The sequence below is a fragment of the Moschus berezovskii genome, chromosome 6 (assembly GCF_049115385.1).
Source record: "Moschus berezovskii isolate FMDL1 chromosome 6, NW_MosBer_1.0, whole genome shotgun sequence".
Lineage (NCBI taxonomy): Eukaryota > Metazoa > Chordata > Mammalia > Artiodactyla > Moschidae > Moschus > Moschus berezovskii.
This window is the reverse complement of record NC_142465.1, coordinates 98,632,195-98,646,253: the sequence shown is the minus strand read 5'-3', so window position 1 is coordinate 98,646,253 and position 14,059 is coordinate 98,632,195. Positions and strand designations below refer to the sequence as shown.

Genomic DNA, 14,059 nt, shown 5'->3' with positions numbered 1-14,059 from the left:
GGAGAATTGCATGGACTATATAGTCCATGGATTGCAAAGAGTCAGACATGACTGAGTGACTTTCACTTCACTTCTGTTAACATTACTAGAGTAAGATATATTATGATATTAAAAAATGTTTGCTCCTTGGAAGAAAAGCTATGACAAACCTAGACAGTGTATTAAAAAGCAGAGACATTACTTTGCTGACAAAGGTCCATAGAGTCAAAGCTATGGTATTTCCAGTAGTCATGTATGGATGTGAGAGTTGGACCATAAAGAAAGCTGAGTGCCAAAGAACTGATGCTTTTGAATTGTGGTGTTGGAGAGACTTTTGAAAGTCCCTTGGACTGCAAGGAGATCCAATCAGTCAATCCTGAAGGAAATCAGTCCTGAATATTCATTGGAAGGACTGATGCTGAAGCTGAAACTCCAAAACTTTTGCTACCTGATGCGAAGAACTGACTCATTGGAAAAGACCCTGATGCTTGGAAAGACTGAAGGCGGGGGGAGAAGGGGATGACAGAGGATGAGATAGTTGGATGGCATCACCGACTCGATGGAGATGAGTTTGAGCAAGCTCAGGGAGTTGGTGATGGAGAGGGAAGCCTGGAGTGCTGCAGTCCATGGTGTCGCAGAGTCAGACATGACTGAGTGACTGAACTGAACTGATATGATGTTACAGTTTACAGATATCTACAAGGGATAAAATGTGGCAAAATACACTCCTCTATAGCTATAAGGAAAATTTAATTGCTAGGTGGTTGAGTGTCCCAAAATATTCACTCAAGTTATACATCAATTTGAATATTTCTTATGGATTTTGGATTGAGTTAAGTCTTGTACTAGAGAGTATCATGCATGCATGCTAAGTTGCTTCAGTTGTATTCAACCCTTTGTGACCCCATGGACTGAAGTCTGCCAGGCTCCTCTGTCCATGGGATTCTCCAGATAAGAATACTGGAGTGGGTTGCTGTACTTGCCTCTAGAGGATCTTCCTGACCCAGGGATTGATCCATCCTGTGCCTCTTACATCTCCTGCATTGGCAGGCGGATTCTTTACCACTAGCACCTGGGAAGACTTGTACTGGATAGTATCATGATGATATCAGTAAGTTCTGTGATTCTGTTGTCCTCATTAGATACATCATTAGATTCCCCGTGGAAATCTCAATCTATCGTAGAAAACTAGCACGGCGGAGAACAGCATGAGCTCTGGACTTAGATAAGCTTATGATAAAATCCTGGGTCAGATATTTATTACCTCTGTGATTTTAGGTTGTTGTTGAGTTGCTAAGTCATGTCCAACTCTTTGCAACCCTATGGACTGTAGGCCACCAGGCTCCTCTGTCCATGGCACTCTCTAGGCAAGAATACTGGAGTGGATTGCCATTTCCTTTTCCAGGGGATCTTTCTGACCCAGGGATCGAACCCATGTCTCCTGCTTGGTAGGCGGATTCTTTACTTAAACTTCTCAAGCCTCAGTCTTCTTCTCTATGAAATGGTAGTAAGTTCATTCATTATGCACTTGTTTGAGGTGTATGACAGTTACTTGCTATAATGTATACAAGAACCAAATAAGGTTAGCTATTTGTAACAATATTGATTTTACCAAATCAAATATCACTTATTTGTGCAAGGCACTGTGCAAATCCTTTTATCATTACAAATAATTTGCTATAATGTATACAAGAACTGAATAAGGTTAGCTATTTGTAACAATATTAATTTTACCAAATCAAATATCCCTTATTTGTGCAAAGCACTGTGCAAATCCTTTTATCATTACAAAATTTGTTTTTTGGCTGCACTTCATGGTTTGCACAAACCTAGTTCCCTAAGGAAGGATTGAACCCAGACCTTCATCAGTGAAAGTGTGGAGTCTCAACCACTGGACTGCCAGGGAATTCCCTTTTTATTTATTTATTTATTTTTATATGCATTTAAATATCTCATTTAAGGAAAGGCAGTAGCTGAAGCATTGGGTCTCCAGAATGGTTATCTTTTTCCTACCAAGTCATTGTTGGAATAGTAGTAATGATGGTGGTAAGGGGTGAAAAGAAAATTATGGAGGAAAGTTTTTATTTTAAATTTCAATTAAACATAATTTTTTGATATCAGAAATAAACAAAGTAAGCATATATATAATTGTATGCATTCCATATCAACATAACTATGACTAGCCATCCTAGGGATACAAACTAAAGTCTTTACAGTATTTATTATAATTTGATACCTGTGGTGTGCTTCATAATTATACCATGAAGAGGAAGACATTATGTGAATGAAGGTAGAGATGAGACAGTTTGGGCCATGTGTAGAAAATTATTAGAGCTGGAATGTGAATACATGGGAGTTTATTGTACTAATCTCTCTCTTTTGTATATAAGTGGCAAAAAATTGTAAAGAGACACATTAAATAATATGAACGGTTTTAGCTCTGAGTGGCTGAATGATTGGATTTTTAATTTTTCTTCCTACTCCTTTGTACTTAGCAAATTTTTCTACAATGAGAGATTGTAAAAAAATATTGAAGGTCTTTTTAAAAAGAAAGGTGGTGATAGAAAACTGATATGCCATGAACACGAAACTTTTAGTTTCACTCTCTTTACAAAGAATGAAATTTAATTATCTTCCCCCTTCCCTTTCAGGAAGACTTCACCCCTAGTTTCCCCATACTTTACCCCAGTAAAACTCTGCATTTGTCCAGCACTTTTTAAAAAATTTAATTTACTTTTACTGTTGGCTGCCTGGGTCTTCATTGTGGCGAGTGGACTTAGTCATCCCGGGGCATGTAGGATCTCAGTTCCCAGACCAGGGATTGAACTCACATCCCTGCATTGGAAGGCGAATTCTTATCCGCTAGACCACCAGGGAAGTCCTTTGTCCAGCACTTTTAAATGAACTTACTAATATTTAATGTAAATGTATTACTATTCCTTCCTGTATTTATATAACGTTTTCATTTTGCTTTCTCTGTGTTCTCCATGTGTTTTTATTTATCATTCAATAAACAGTTAAAGGAATCTCTGTGCTTCAGATGTGCTGAAGAACTAAGGCTGAGGGTGGGAGAAAGTATCAGTACATCTTCCCTGGATTTTGAACTCTGGGAGGGCAGAGAGCAGAGATATGCATAATACTAAGGGCAGCACTAACTAGGTGCTTAATATCACAAATATTGTTATTGGAGATTAAGGTAATGATGATGAGAAGAAAGCCTTCAAATATTGGCAGCAGGAGACGTGGGTTCCAGAGCTGTCTTGTGCCCTGCAAATTACCTGCAGGAGTTTGAGGCCAAGCTTGCAAGTTTTCTCAGGAAGAGCCAAAGGAAAGTGCAAGAGAAACGCTGAGGAGGCTTTGGGCAGGAATGACTCAGTTACAAAAAGGATTTGGCTGATGAACTTTCCTCTTTCTAAACACAAGGAGACAAACAATGGGCAGGAAGATGAAGTAGGACGATTTCTTTCACTGAGAAAAAGCGGAACATTCGGGCCCATTATTACTTTGCTGGTTAATTATTAATCCCGTGCTTTTCTCTTGCTAGAACTTCTGGTGCGGTATATAATTCATGAGCACACTTTGCCAGCTCTCTGCCTGCTGGTTAATCTCTCTTTGGTGTCATTTTCCTCGTTTTGAAAACCTCTGGTTCCCTTTTATAGGACTTCGCTTTTCAAGTCCTCCGATCTCTAATTTCAGGCAACTACTTGCGTGTTCTGAACTTTTTTGACTTTGGTGATCATTGACTTGATTTTTTTAGGTTCCATGATATTTCTTTTAGCATACTGTAGTATCGATGTAATCAACAAGTCTGCCACTATTCTAAAATCCTCATTTTACTGTGAGAAGTGTTAGTCGCTCAGTTGTGTCTCTTTGCTACCTCATGGACTTTCTAGCCCAACAGGCTCCTCTGTCCATGGAATTCTCCAGGCAAGAATACTTGGAAAGGTAGCCATTTCCTTCTCCAGGGGATCTTCCAGATCCAGGGATCGAACCTGAGAGTCACTGGCATTGCAGGCAGATTTTTTACTGCTTGAGCCACCAGGGAAGATCATTTTACTGTGAAGATACAGTAAAACATATACAGTGTAGGGGAAAGCTGTTCTTGTTGCCAAAGAGCGAGTTGAAATGTGTCTCCAGGTGGAGACTGTAGTGTTTGCAGAGATGCCCCATCACAGTTTATGTGGAATCTACAAACAATAGAGCCATAACTGCCTTCCTCAGGCAGCTGGTACTGGAGACTCATTCCTGGAAATTTCTTTTACTTCACTTGTTCTTAAACAGTTAAAATGTGTTTATTGCATTTGGTGAGGGATTTGTTTTGAACATGTGGAGAAGTATGGCAGAACTAGAAAATGGAACTTTATGCTATTACCATTTTCAGATCATTATTCCTCCCTCATCTCGACAAAATCTTCAACTTTGAATTTCACGTTACCTGGTTAGCTCACCTAATATTTCTTTGCTGTCAGCTGCCAGTCTCTGTGACATTTTCTTATATTTTTCAAAGTCATCAGCTCCCCTCTCATGGTTACACTCTCTGGTTCTACTTCTGCCTTAATTCTTGGCAGTTTTTAAAAAATATATATTTTTTGATGTGTACTATTTCTGTCTTTGTTGAATTTGTTATACAATATTGCTTCTGTTTTATTTTTATTTTTTGGCCTCAACACACGTGGGATTTTAGTCCCCCAATGAACTCAACCCTCCTGAATTGGAAAGTGAAGTCTTAACCACTGGACGTCCAGAGAAGTCCCCTGGCAATTTTAACACACACATACATATGGATCATCTTTCCAACCTTCCATTCTGTCGTATCTTGGTTTTTCAGTTCCATGGCCCCCTTTCCAATGTCCTTGTCCCCCACTTGACCTTAGCCACTCACATCTAGGGACATATGCTGAATCTTGTACCTCAGACCAGGGGTTGGTGAACTATGGTCAGGTAAGGTCCAGCTGTCATCTATTTATAAATAAAGTTTTATTGGGACACAGCCACGCCCATTCATTGTATATCATCTCTGACGGCCTATACACCACAGTGACAGAGTTCAGTAGTTGCACCAGAAACGAGTGCAAAACCGAACCACTCACTATCTGAAAATTTTAAGAAAAAGTTTGCCAACACATGCCCCAGAGTAGAGATTGTCACTGATACATCATCTCAGCTTTGTGCCCTGGACTCTGACTAGCACCTTCCATATTCCCAGCTTACTCTCGATGACTCAACCATCAAAATGCCTGGCCTCCTTCAGGGCTTCCACTCCACTACTCCTTTCATTATTTTCACCTCTTTCATGCCCTACATGTTCTCACTACTCTTTTTATCCAAGCTAAGTTCCACGGTCAACTATTAGAATCATATTCTTCCACATTCCCTCATTTCTTTGCCTGTCTCTTGCCTTCTGGAAACTGACTGGCAAGACAATTCACTATATGCTCCTAGATCCACGCAGTCTGACATAGCTAGAGAAAACCACATAACCCTGCTGACCAATTCATTTTTTTTTAATTTTTATTTTATTTATTCATTTGGCTGTGCCAGGTCTCAGCTGCAGCACTGTGGTGGTGGTTCAGTCTCTAAGTTGTGTCTGACTCTTTGCGACCGCATGGGCTGTAGCCTGCCAGACTCATCTGTCCACAGGATTTCCCAGGCAAGAATACTGGAGTGGGCTGCCATTTCCTTCTCCAGTTGCAGTATGCAGGATTTTTTAGTTGTGGCATGTGGGATCTAATTTCCCAAACAGATGATTGAACCTGGGCCCCCCCGGAACAAAAATAAGTTTGACAGTTTGACCAGTTTATCTCTTCCTCACTCATCCAACTGCATGAGACCCCTTGCATTTTCTTATCAGACACACTCCCACCTGTGCATTTACATACCACTTTTCCAGCAGTGATGTTTATTAAAAATATTTTAAACAACTCACACCCAAGTCCACTATATCCTTGGAATATTAAAACTTTTTGTTTTATTTTTTTAAAATAAGAAGTGTACATGGGGAAATAAAGAACTAGGATTAGAGGCCAGGTGAATAGGAAAGGAGATGATGAGAAACGACCAGATTTAAATTATATTTCAGAGTAAGGACAGTTGGATTGGAGGTGAGAAGCAAGAAAAAAAAGGGACTTTGCATGACTGGTGACAAAGATGTGATACTGCTCCCAATATCAGATCTCCTGGTGTTCAAGTTGTGGGAGGTGTGGTTGGTTTTCTACTATGACCTGTGAGCTGGCCATCTGTGCTTGAGCCCTGAGTCTTAGACTATTAATTTACCTGAAGCACAGTAACAATAATAACAGCACACATGTGCTGTGCTGTGCTTAGTCATTCAATCCTGTCCAATTGTTTGCGACCTCATGGACTGTAGCCCACCAGGCCCCTCTGTCCTTGGGGATTCTCCAGGCAAGAATACTGGAGTGGGCTGCCATGCCCTCCACCAGGGGATCTTCCCAAGTTCAGTTCAGTTCAGGCGCTCAGTCGTGTCCGACTCTCCGCGACCCCATGAATCACAGCACGCCAGGCCTCCCTGTCCATCACCAACTCCCGGAGTACACTCAAACTCATGTCCACAGAGTTGGTGATGCCATCCAGCCATCTCATTCTCGGTTGTCCCCTTCTCCTCCCGCCCCCAACCTTTCCCAGCATCAGAGTCTTTTCCACTGAGTCAACTCGTCGCATGAGGTGGCCAAAGTATTGCAGTTTCAGCTTTAGCATCAGTCCCTCCAATGAACACCCAGGATTGATCTCCTTTAGAATAGACTGGTTGGATCTCCTTGCGGTACAAGGGACTCTCAAGAGTCTTCTCCAGCACCACAGTTCAAAAACATCAGTTCTTCGGCGATCAGCTTTCTTCACAGTCCAGCTCTCACATCCATACATGACCACGGGAAAAACCATTGCCTTGACTAGACGGACCTTGGTTGGCAAAGTAATGTCTCTGCTTTTTAAAATACTATCAAGGTTGGTCATAACTTTCCTTCCAAGGAGTAAGCGTCTTTTAATTTCATGGCTGCAATCAGCATCTGCAGTGATTTTGGAGCCCAAAAGAATAAAGTCTGACACTGTTTCCACTGTTTTTCCATCTATTTCCCATGAAGTGATGGGACCAGATGCCATGATCTTTGTTTTCTGAATGTTGAGCTTCAAGCCAACCTTTTCACTTTCCTCTTTCACTTTCATCAAGAGGCTTTTGAGTTCCTCTTCACTTTCTCCCATAAGGGTAGTGTCATCAGCATATCTGAGATTATTGATATTTCTCCCAGCAATCTTGATTCCAGCTTGTGCTTCTTCCAGCCCCGCGTTCCTCATGATGTACCCTGCATATAAGTTAAATAAGCAAGGTGACAATATACAGCCTTGACGTACTCCTTTTCCTATTTGGAACCAGTCTGTTGTTCCATGTACAGTTCTAACTGTTGCTTCCTGACCTGCATACAGGTTTCTCAAGAGGCAGGTCAGGTGGTCTGGTATTCCCATCTCTTTCAGAATTTTCCACAGTTTATTGTGATCCATACAGTCAAAGGCCTTGGCATAGCCAATGAAGCAGAAATAGATGTTTTTCTGGAACTCTCTTGCTTTCTCCATGATCCAGCGGATGTTGCCAATTTGATCTCTGGTACCTCTGCCTTTTCTAAAACCTGCTTGAACATCTGGAAGTTCACGATTCACATATTGCTGAAGCCTAGCTTGGAGAATTTTGAGCATGACTTTACTAGTGTGTGAGATGCCCAACCCAAGGGTCAAATCCAGATCTCCCCCATTGCAGGCAGATTCTTACCGTCTGAGTCACCAGGGAAGCTATACAATTGTTAATGGCAAGTGCGGTCTATCCTACATATTGTCTATGGACAGACTGCTTTTTCCTTTACATGAAATATTTCACTTAGTCCTTACAACATCCCTTCCTCATTTTACAGACGATGAGAAATGCTCAGAAATGCAGAATCATTTTGCCAAGGTCATACAACTAGTCATTGGCTGAACTGGGTTTGAATTCAGTTCTGCCCGACTTTAAGATTCATGGATATTAACAACTATGCCATACTGCCTTCCAAAAGAATGATTCTTGATTTCATAGTTCAAAACACCCTCTCACATTTTGTCATTTAATTCTCAGGAGTAGGTTTCATTCCCATTGACTGTTACACTGATATTGTGATATGAGGAAGAATTATAAGTATTTCCATTTTAAAGGTCTAAAAGGTGAAGCTTAGTGGTTAAGTGGATTTTTAAGGTCACATGTGTAGTTAATAACAAGGCTGGAAATTAAAATGAAATCTCCTGCTCCCTGTCCCATGAGCTCTATAGAGGAAAAGTCAGTGGACTTAGTTGGACCTCAGTTTTCAGATGGGAAATCAGGGATGGATGGACTAAGTGCTTAATATGACATGATCTGCCTTTTTAACTCTCTGGTTAAAAGTGCCTCTCTGGCTTTCAAATGTTGAACCACAATTGCTTAGCTGGCTGGGAATGTCCTGACTGTATTCACTCATCACCTTCATTGATTCCTTGATGACTCAAGCAGTAATGAGATAACCTGCATTGCAGGAGACAGGAGATCCGGGTTCGATCCCTAGGTCAGGAAGATCCCCTGGAGGAGGAAATAGCAACCCACTCCAGTATTCTTACTTGGAAAACCCCCTGGACAGAGAAACCTGGCAGGCTATAGTCCACTGGGTCTCAAAAGAGCTGTACATGACTTAACAACTGAGCACATGCGCATTCACTCATCACCTTCATTCATTACCTAGAAAATGTCAGCTGACTACTTCCACCAATTTTCTGGAAACATCAGGGAAGTCACAAACATTTGTGTGGTGACATTCTTTTATACTTTTTTCATATTCCCTTTAGTGTCAAACAGTGATAGTCACATCTTAGAATCCCATAAAATTATTTATTTCATGTGAATGAAATGACTTAAAATTATAAAAAAAAGAAGTCTAACATACATATATGGCTGTAATTACACAATTAATTTTATTTTGACATTTTTAAAAAGAATTACCTTGATGTCATATATATGTGTGTGTGCATATATATTAAATACATATATAAATGTATATTGCTTTGAGGAATTTAGGAATCCTCTTACACTGTTGATGAGAATGCAAACTAGTACAACCACTATGGAGAACAGTGTGGAGATTCCTTAAAAAACTGGAAATAGAACTGCCATATGACCCAGCAATCGCACTCCTGGGCATACACACCAAGGAAACCAGAATTGAAAGAGACACATGTACTCCAATGTTCATCACAGCACTGTTTATAATAGCCAGGACATGGAAGCAACCTAGATGTCCATCTGCAGATGAATGGATAAGAAAGCTTTGGTACATATACCCAAGGGAGTATTACTCGGCCGTTAGAAAGAATACAATTAAATCAGTTCTAATGAGGTGGATGAAACTGGAGCCTATTATACAGAGTGAAGTAAGCCAGAAAGAAAAACACCAATACAGTATACTAATGCATATATATGGAATTTAGAAAGATGATAACGATAACCCTGTATATGAGACAACAAAAGAGACACAGATGTATAGAACAGTCTTTTGGACTCTGTGGGAGAGGGTGAGGGTGGGCTGATCTGGGAGAATGGCATTGAAACATGTATATTATCATATGTGAAACGAATCGCCAGTCCAGGTTCGATGTATGATACAGGATGCTCGGGGCTGGTGTACTGGGATAAACCAGAGGGATGGGATGGGGAGGGAGGTGGGAGGGGGGGTTCAAAAGGGGGAACACATGTACACCCGGGACAGATTCATGTCAATGTATGGCAAAACCAATACAATAATGTAAAGTAATTAGCCTCCAATTAAAATAAATTTAACAAATAAATAAATAATAATAAATTTTTAAAAATTAAAAAAGAATAATTTAAGATAATAGAATAATTGAAGATTTTAGAGAAGAGAATTAGTTAGAACTGTCATCGATGAAAATTGCTCAAAAGGTTGAGTTGAGCAGATAGAATGGGAGAGACAGTAGAGGCAGGAAGAGAGTCAGGAAGTTATAAAAGTAATTTTGGTAAAGTATAATTGGCTTGAGTTACAATCAGGATTCTCTGTGTGGGGAACTTATAAGGAAGACAGAAATATAAGATGCAGTAGATCACACTGATAAGGATACACACACACTCACACATACATATTGCAGTTTTGTAAGAAGTCACTGAAATACTTTGATGAATTTTGAAGTAGCTAGTTTAATTAATATCAGCATCTAGATGATACAGAAAACCCTTGATACTTAATCAAGTTATTTTGAACCTGTCTTATGAACCATTAGTGATCACACTTAATTTAGTGTCATTTAAAGACTGAGTTATCTGGAAAACTGGCTTAAACTTTCATTTATATACTCCCAACGTACACTACAAATGTCATTTTTGGAGGGAGTGTATAAGTGAGTTTATCTATGAATGAGAGGGAGAGGGTGGGAAGAGAGAAGGGAGAAGATCAGAGGAAAGGTTACATATCGGTCTTGTTTTCTAGGTTTTAACAGAATTTTCTTCTGTTGTGTATCTGACCAAATGATTGCTACCTTTCACCAGATTAGTAAATCTTCCATTCCATCCTATCAACATTCAGGTAGAATTAATCATTGTCTGTATGTGGTAAAGGAACGAAGAGAAATTGTGATTTCTTTTTAAATGAGAGTGATGCATAAGCTTGTTCTGAAGCATTGTGGGAAATTTCTGGGGCAGGATCAGATTTCCAAACACTTGAGGTGATGTAATCTGAGTGAAGACTCAGTATGTTCCAACAGGAGGTTAAAAAAAATTATTACTCACAGGCTGGGTTGACCAGGGTTTCAGCCACTCCGAGGTGGGACCAGGGCACGGAGGAGACGGTGACAGCTTTGCCTGAAAGAGGTTGCTCTACCGGAGGGAAGTGCTTTCTGTGTATTTCAGAGAAGCCAGCTACCAGCTCAGACAAAGCAGCAGAAAGATCGCCAGAGACTGAAGAAAAAGAATGCAAAGGAAAAAAATAAATTTTAAAAAGTCGCTGAAATGGAGTATCTCCTGCCATATCTATAAACAAGGATGCCACAGCTATCTATGGTTCTGGCCCTCCAAATGGGAATTTCTCAACCTGGAGGGCCCCCAAAAGGAAGAACAATCCCTGTGATGTAGCTGCCGACATGACACTCCCTACAGACAGGAGTGAGGGGGTGGGCAGCTGGGGATGTGAAACGAAGGATTACTGGCCCCAGATAGCTGAGGTGAATTCAGTGACTCCAGTCTCGTGCATCTTCCCAGACATGCATGTGTGCCTGCCAAGTCACATCATTCATGTCTGACTCTTTGCAACGCCGTGGACTGTAGCCTGCCAAGGTTCCTCTGTCCATGGGATTCTCCAGGCAAGAATACTGGAGTGGGTTGTCATGCCCTCTTCTCCTATACATAGAAGAGTGCTAAATTCCTTACTTTGAGATATCTGGTTTTCCTTTTTTTGGATTTCCTTATGTTTATTATTATTATTTTTCTTTTTTTATTGGAGGCTAATTACTTTACAATATTATATTGATTGGTTTTACCATATATTAACATGAATCTGCCCCGGGTGTACATGTGTTCCCCTTCTTGAACCCCCCTCCCACCTCCCTCCTCCCCGTATCCTCCCTCTGGGTCATCCCCGTGCACCAGCCCTGAGCATCCTGTCTAATGCATCGAACCTGGACTGGTGATTCGTTTCACATATGATAATATACATGTTTCAATGCCATTCTCCCAAATCAGCCCACCCTCACCCTTTCCCAAAGAGTCCCAAAGACTGTTCTATACACCTGTGTCTCTTTTGCTGTCTCATATACAGGGTTAAGTTTACCCTCTTTCTAAATTCCATATATATGCGTTAGTATACTGTATTGATGTTTTTCTTTCTGGCTTACTTCACTCTGTATAATAGGCTCCAGTTTCATCCACCTCATTAGAACTGATTCAAATGTATTCTTTTTAATGGCTGAGTAATACTCCATTGTGTATATGTACCAAAGCTTTCTTATCCATTCGTCTGCAGATGGACATCTAGGTTGCTTCCATGTCCTTGCTATTATAAACAGTGCTGCAATGAACATTGGAGTACATGTGTCTCTTTCAATTCTGGTTTCCTCAGTGTGTATGCCCAGGAGTGCGATTGCTGGATCATATGGCAGTTCTATTTCCAGTTTTTTGAGGAATCTCCACACTGTTCTCCATAGTGGCTGTACTAGTTTGCATTCCCACCAACAGTGTAAGAGGGTTCCCTTCTCTCCACACCCTCTCCAGCATTTATTGCATGTAGACTTTTGGATAGTAGCCATTCTGACTGGTGTGAAATGGTACCTCATTGTGGTTTTGATTTCCATTTCTCTGATTATGAGGGATGTTGAGCATTTTTTCATGTGTTTGTTAGCCATCTGTATGTCTTTGTGGTTTTCCTTAATTACAGGCAATCTTTGATGTTCAGACTATCTGCTCCCTTCGTTGCAATCTTCTATATAATCTGACTCCACCGCCCGCCTTCTCAGGGCTGCCTGAGATGCTGCCTCCCTGGCTTGAAGTCCTGAAAATTCCCATCGAATAGAACAGCTCTCTACTTTCAGGTTGTGACTATATTTTTTTATCAACACCCCCAATCAGTGTAATAGGCCACAGTATTTCTCACACACTGACACTAGAGGATGTTTCCTCAACATTTTTTTATTGTTATTCTGGGGATGTCCAGATGTCAGCTGACTGTGCTGTGTGATTTTCCTATGCTGAGGTTTTGGTCTCTCAGAAATGGCTGCTTTAGTTCTCTGTTTACTGATTGACTATCCAGATGGCCTCAGTTATTTAACCTCACTCTCATTTTCCTTGGCTCTGGGTGTATGTGCTTAGTCTCTCAGTCACGTCTGACTCTGCAACCCATGGACTATAGCCCACCAGACTCCCCTGTCCATGGGGATTCTCCAGGCAAGAATCCAGTTGGTTGCCATGCCCTGCTCCAGGGGATCCTCCTAACCCAGGATTGAACCCAGGTCTCCCGCATTGCAGGCAGATTCTTTACCATCTGAGCCACCAGGGAAACCCTTCCTTGGCTCTAAAAGGTGGTTACTTTGTAGGATGGCTATGAGATATAAATAAGATCACATTCAGGTAATATTGGGCTTCCTTGGTGACTCAGAGGAAAAGAATCCGCCTGCAATGCAGAAGACGCAGGAGACATGGGTTCAGTCCCTGGGTTGGGACTGTCCTTTGGAGAAGGACATGGAAATCTGCTCCAGTATTCTTGCCTGGAGAATCTCATGGACCAGAGGAGCCTGGTTGGCTACAGTCCATGGGGTGGCAAAAAGTCGGACGTGACTGAGGTGACTGAGTATGCGCGCACGCCCGGGTATTATTGTAACAGTTCCTGGTAGCAATTAGTAGCAATTATTGTTGAAGCTAAAGCAATGGTTTTGAACTTTTATCCTCAGATAAAATATATTATTCTGAAGAAATTTAAAATCTATGTCTGAATAAAAAATGATTTGGGAAAATTTAAAATAAATGATCTCTTCAAAAGATTATAATTATTATTTTTAAAAAGGTTATGAAATAAACTATAAGCATTATCAGTCCTTGGTTTTCTGATGTTTCTCTAATCCTTGCAGGAAAAGTAAAGTAGCTATTACAGAATTAAAGATTAGGAACTTTTGCTTAGGAAAAAATATTAAATGTAATTAAGTGGGTAGAGAATATAAATGGAAGGAATTATTCAGATAGCAGTTCAACTCTTCTCTTATTTTTAAGGAATTACCTAGGAAATTTTGGTTGAAAATGAGAAGAGATTTTGTTACAGTTTATATCTACTGCAACCACTTCATTTCTCAATTTATCATTCATATTGCTGGACTTAATCCCATTGTTAGAGCAGAGGCAAACTTTAGCTTGATGGAATTTACTTGAAATTTAGAGATAGTCACCTTTTGCTAACTTGCATAAAATTTCAGATAAGGCAAACTTTCAATTCAGAAAAATCAATCTAATGTTTAAATAGCTTAGTGTTTGTTTTAGTTGATAGAGAAACTGGTAGGTAAATTTTTTGATTATATCTCAACATTT

At 40.4% G+C, this 14,059-nt stretch overlaps 1 protein-coding gene across 1 annotated transcript in view; it reads right to left on the bottom strand.

Moving 5' to 3' along the window:
- Positions 1 to 14,059, bottom strand: part of SLC15A5 (solute carrier family 15 member 5) — a 108,809-nt gene that overhangs the window by 48,332 nt on the left and 46,418 nt on the right. The window contains 1 exon segment of the mRNA XM_055395243.2: positions 10,784 to 10,951. Coding sequence (XP_055251218.2) covers positions 10,784 to 10,951 — 168 coding nt within the window.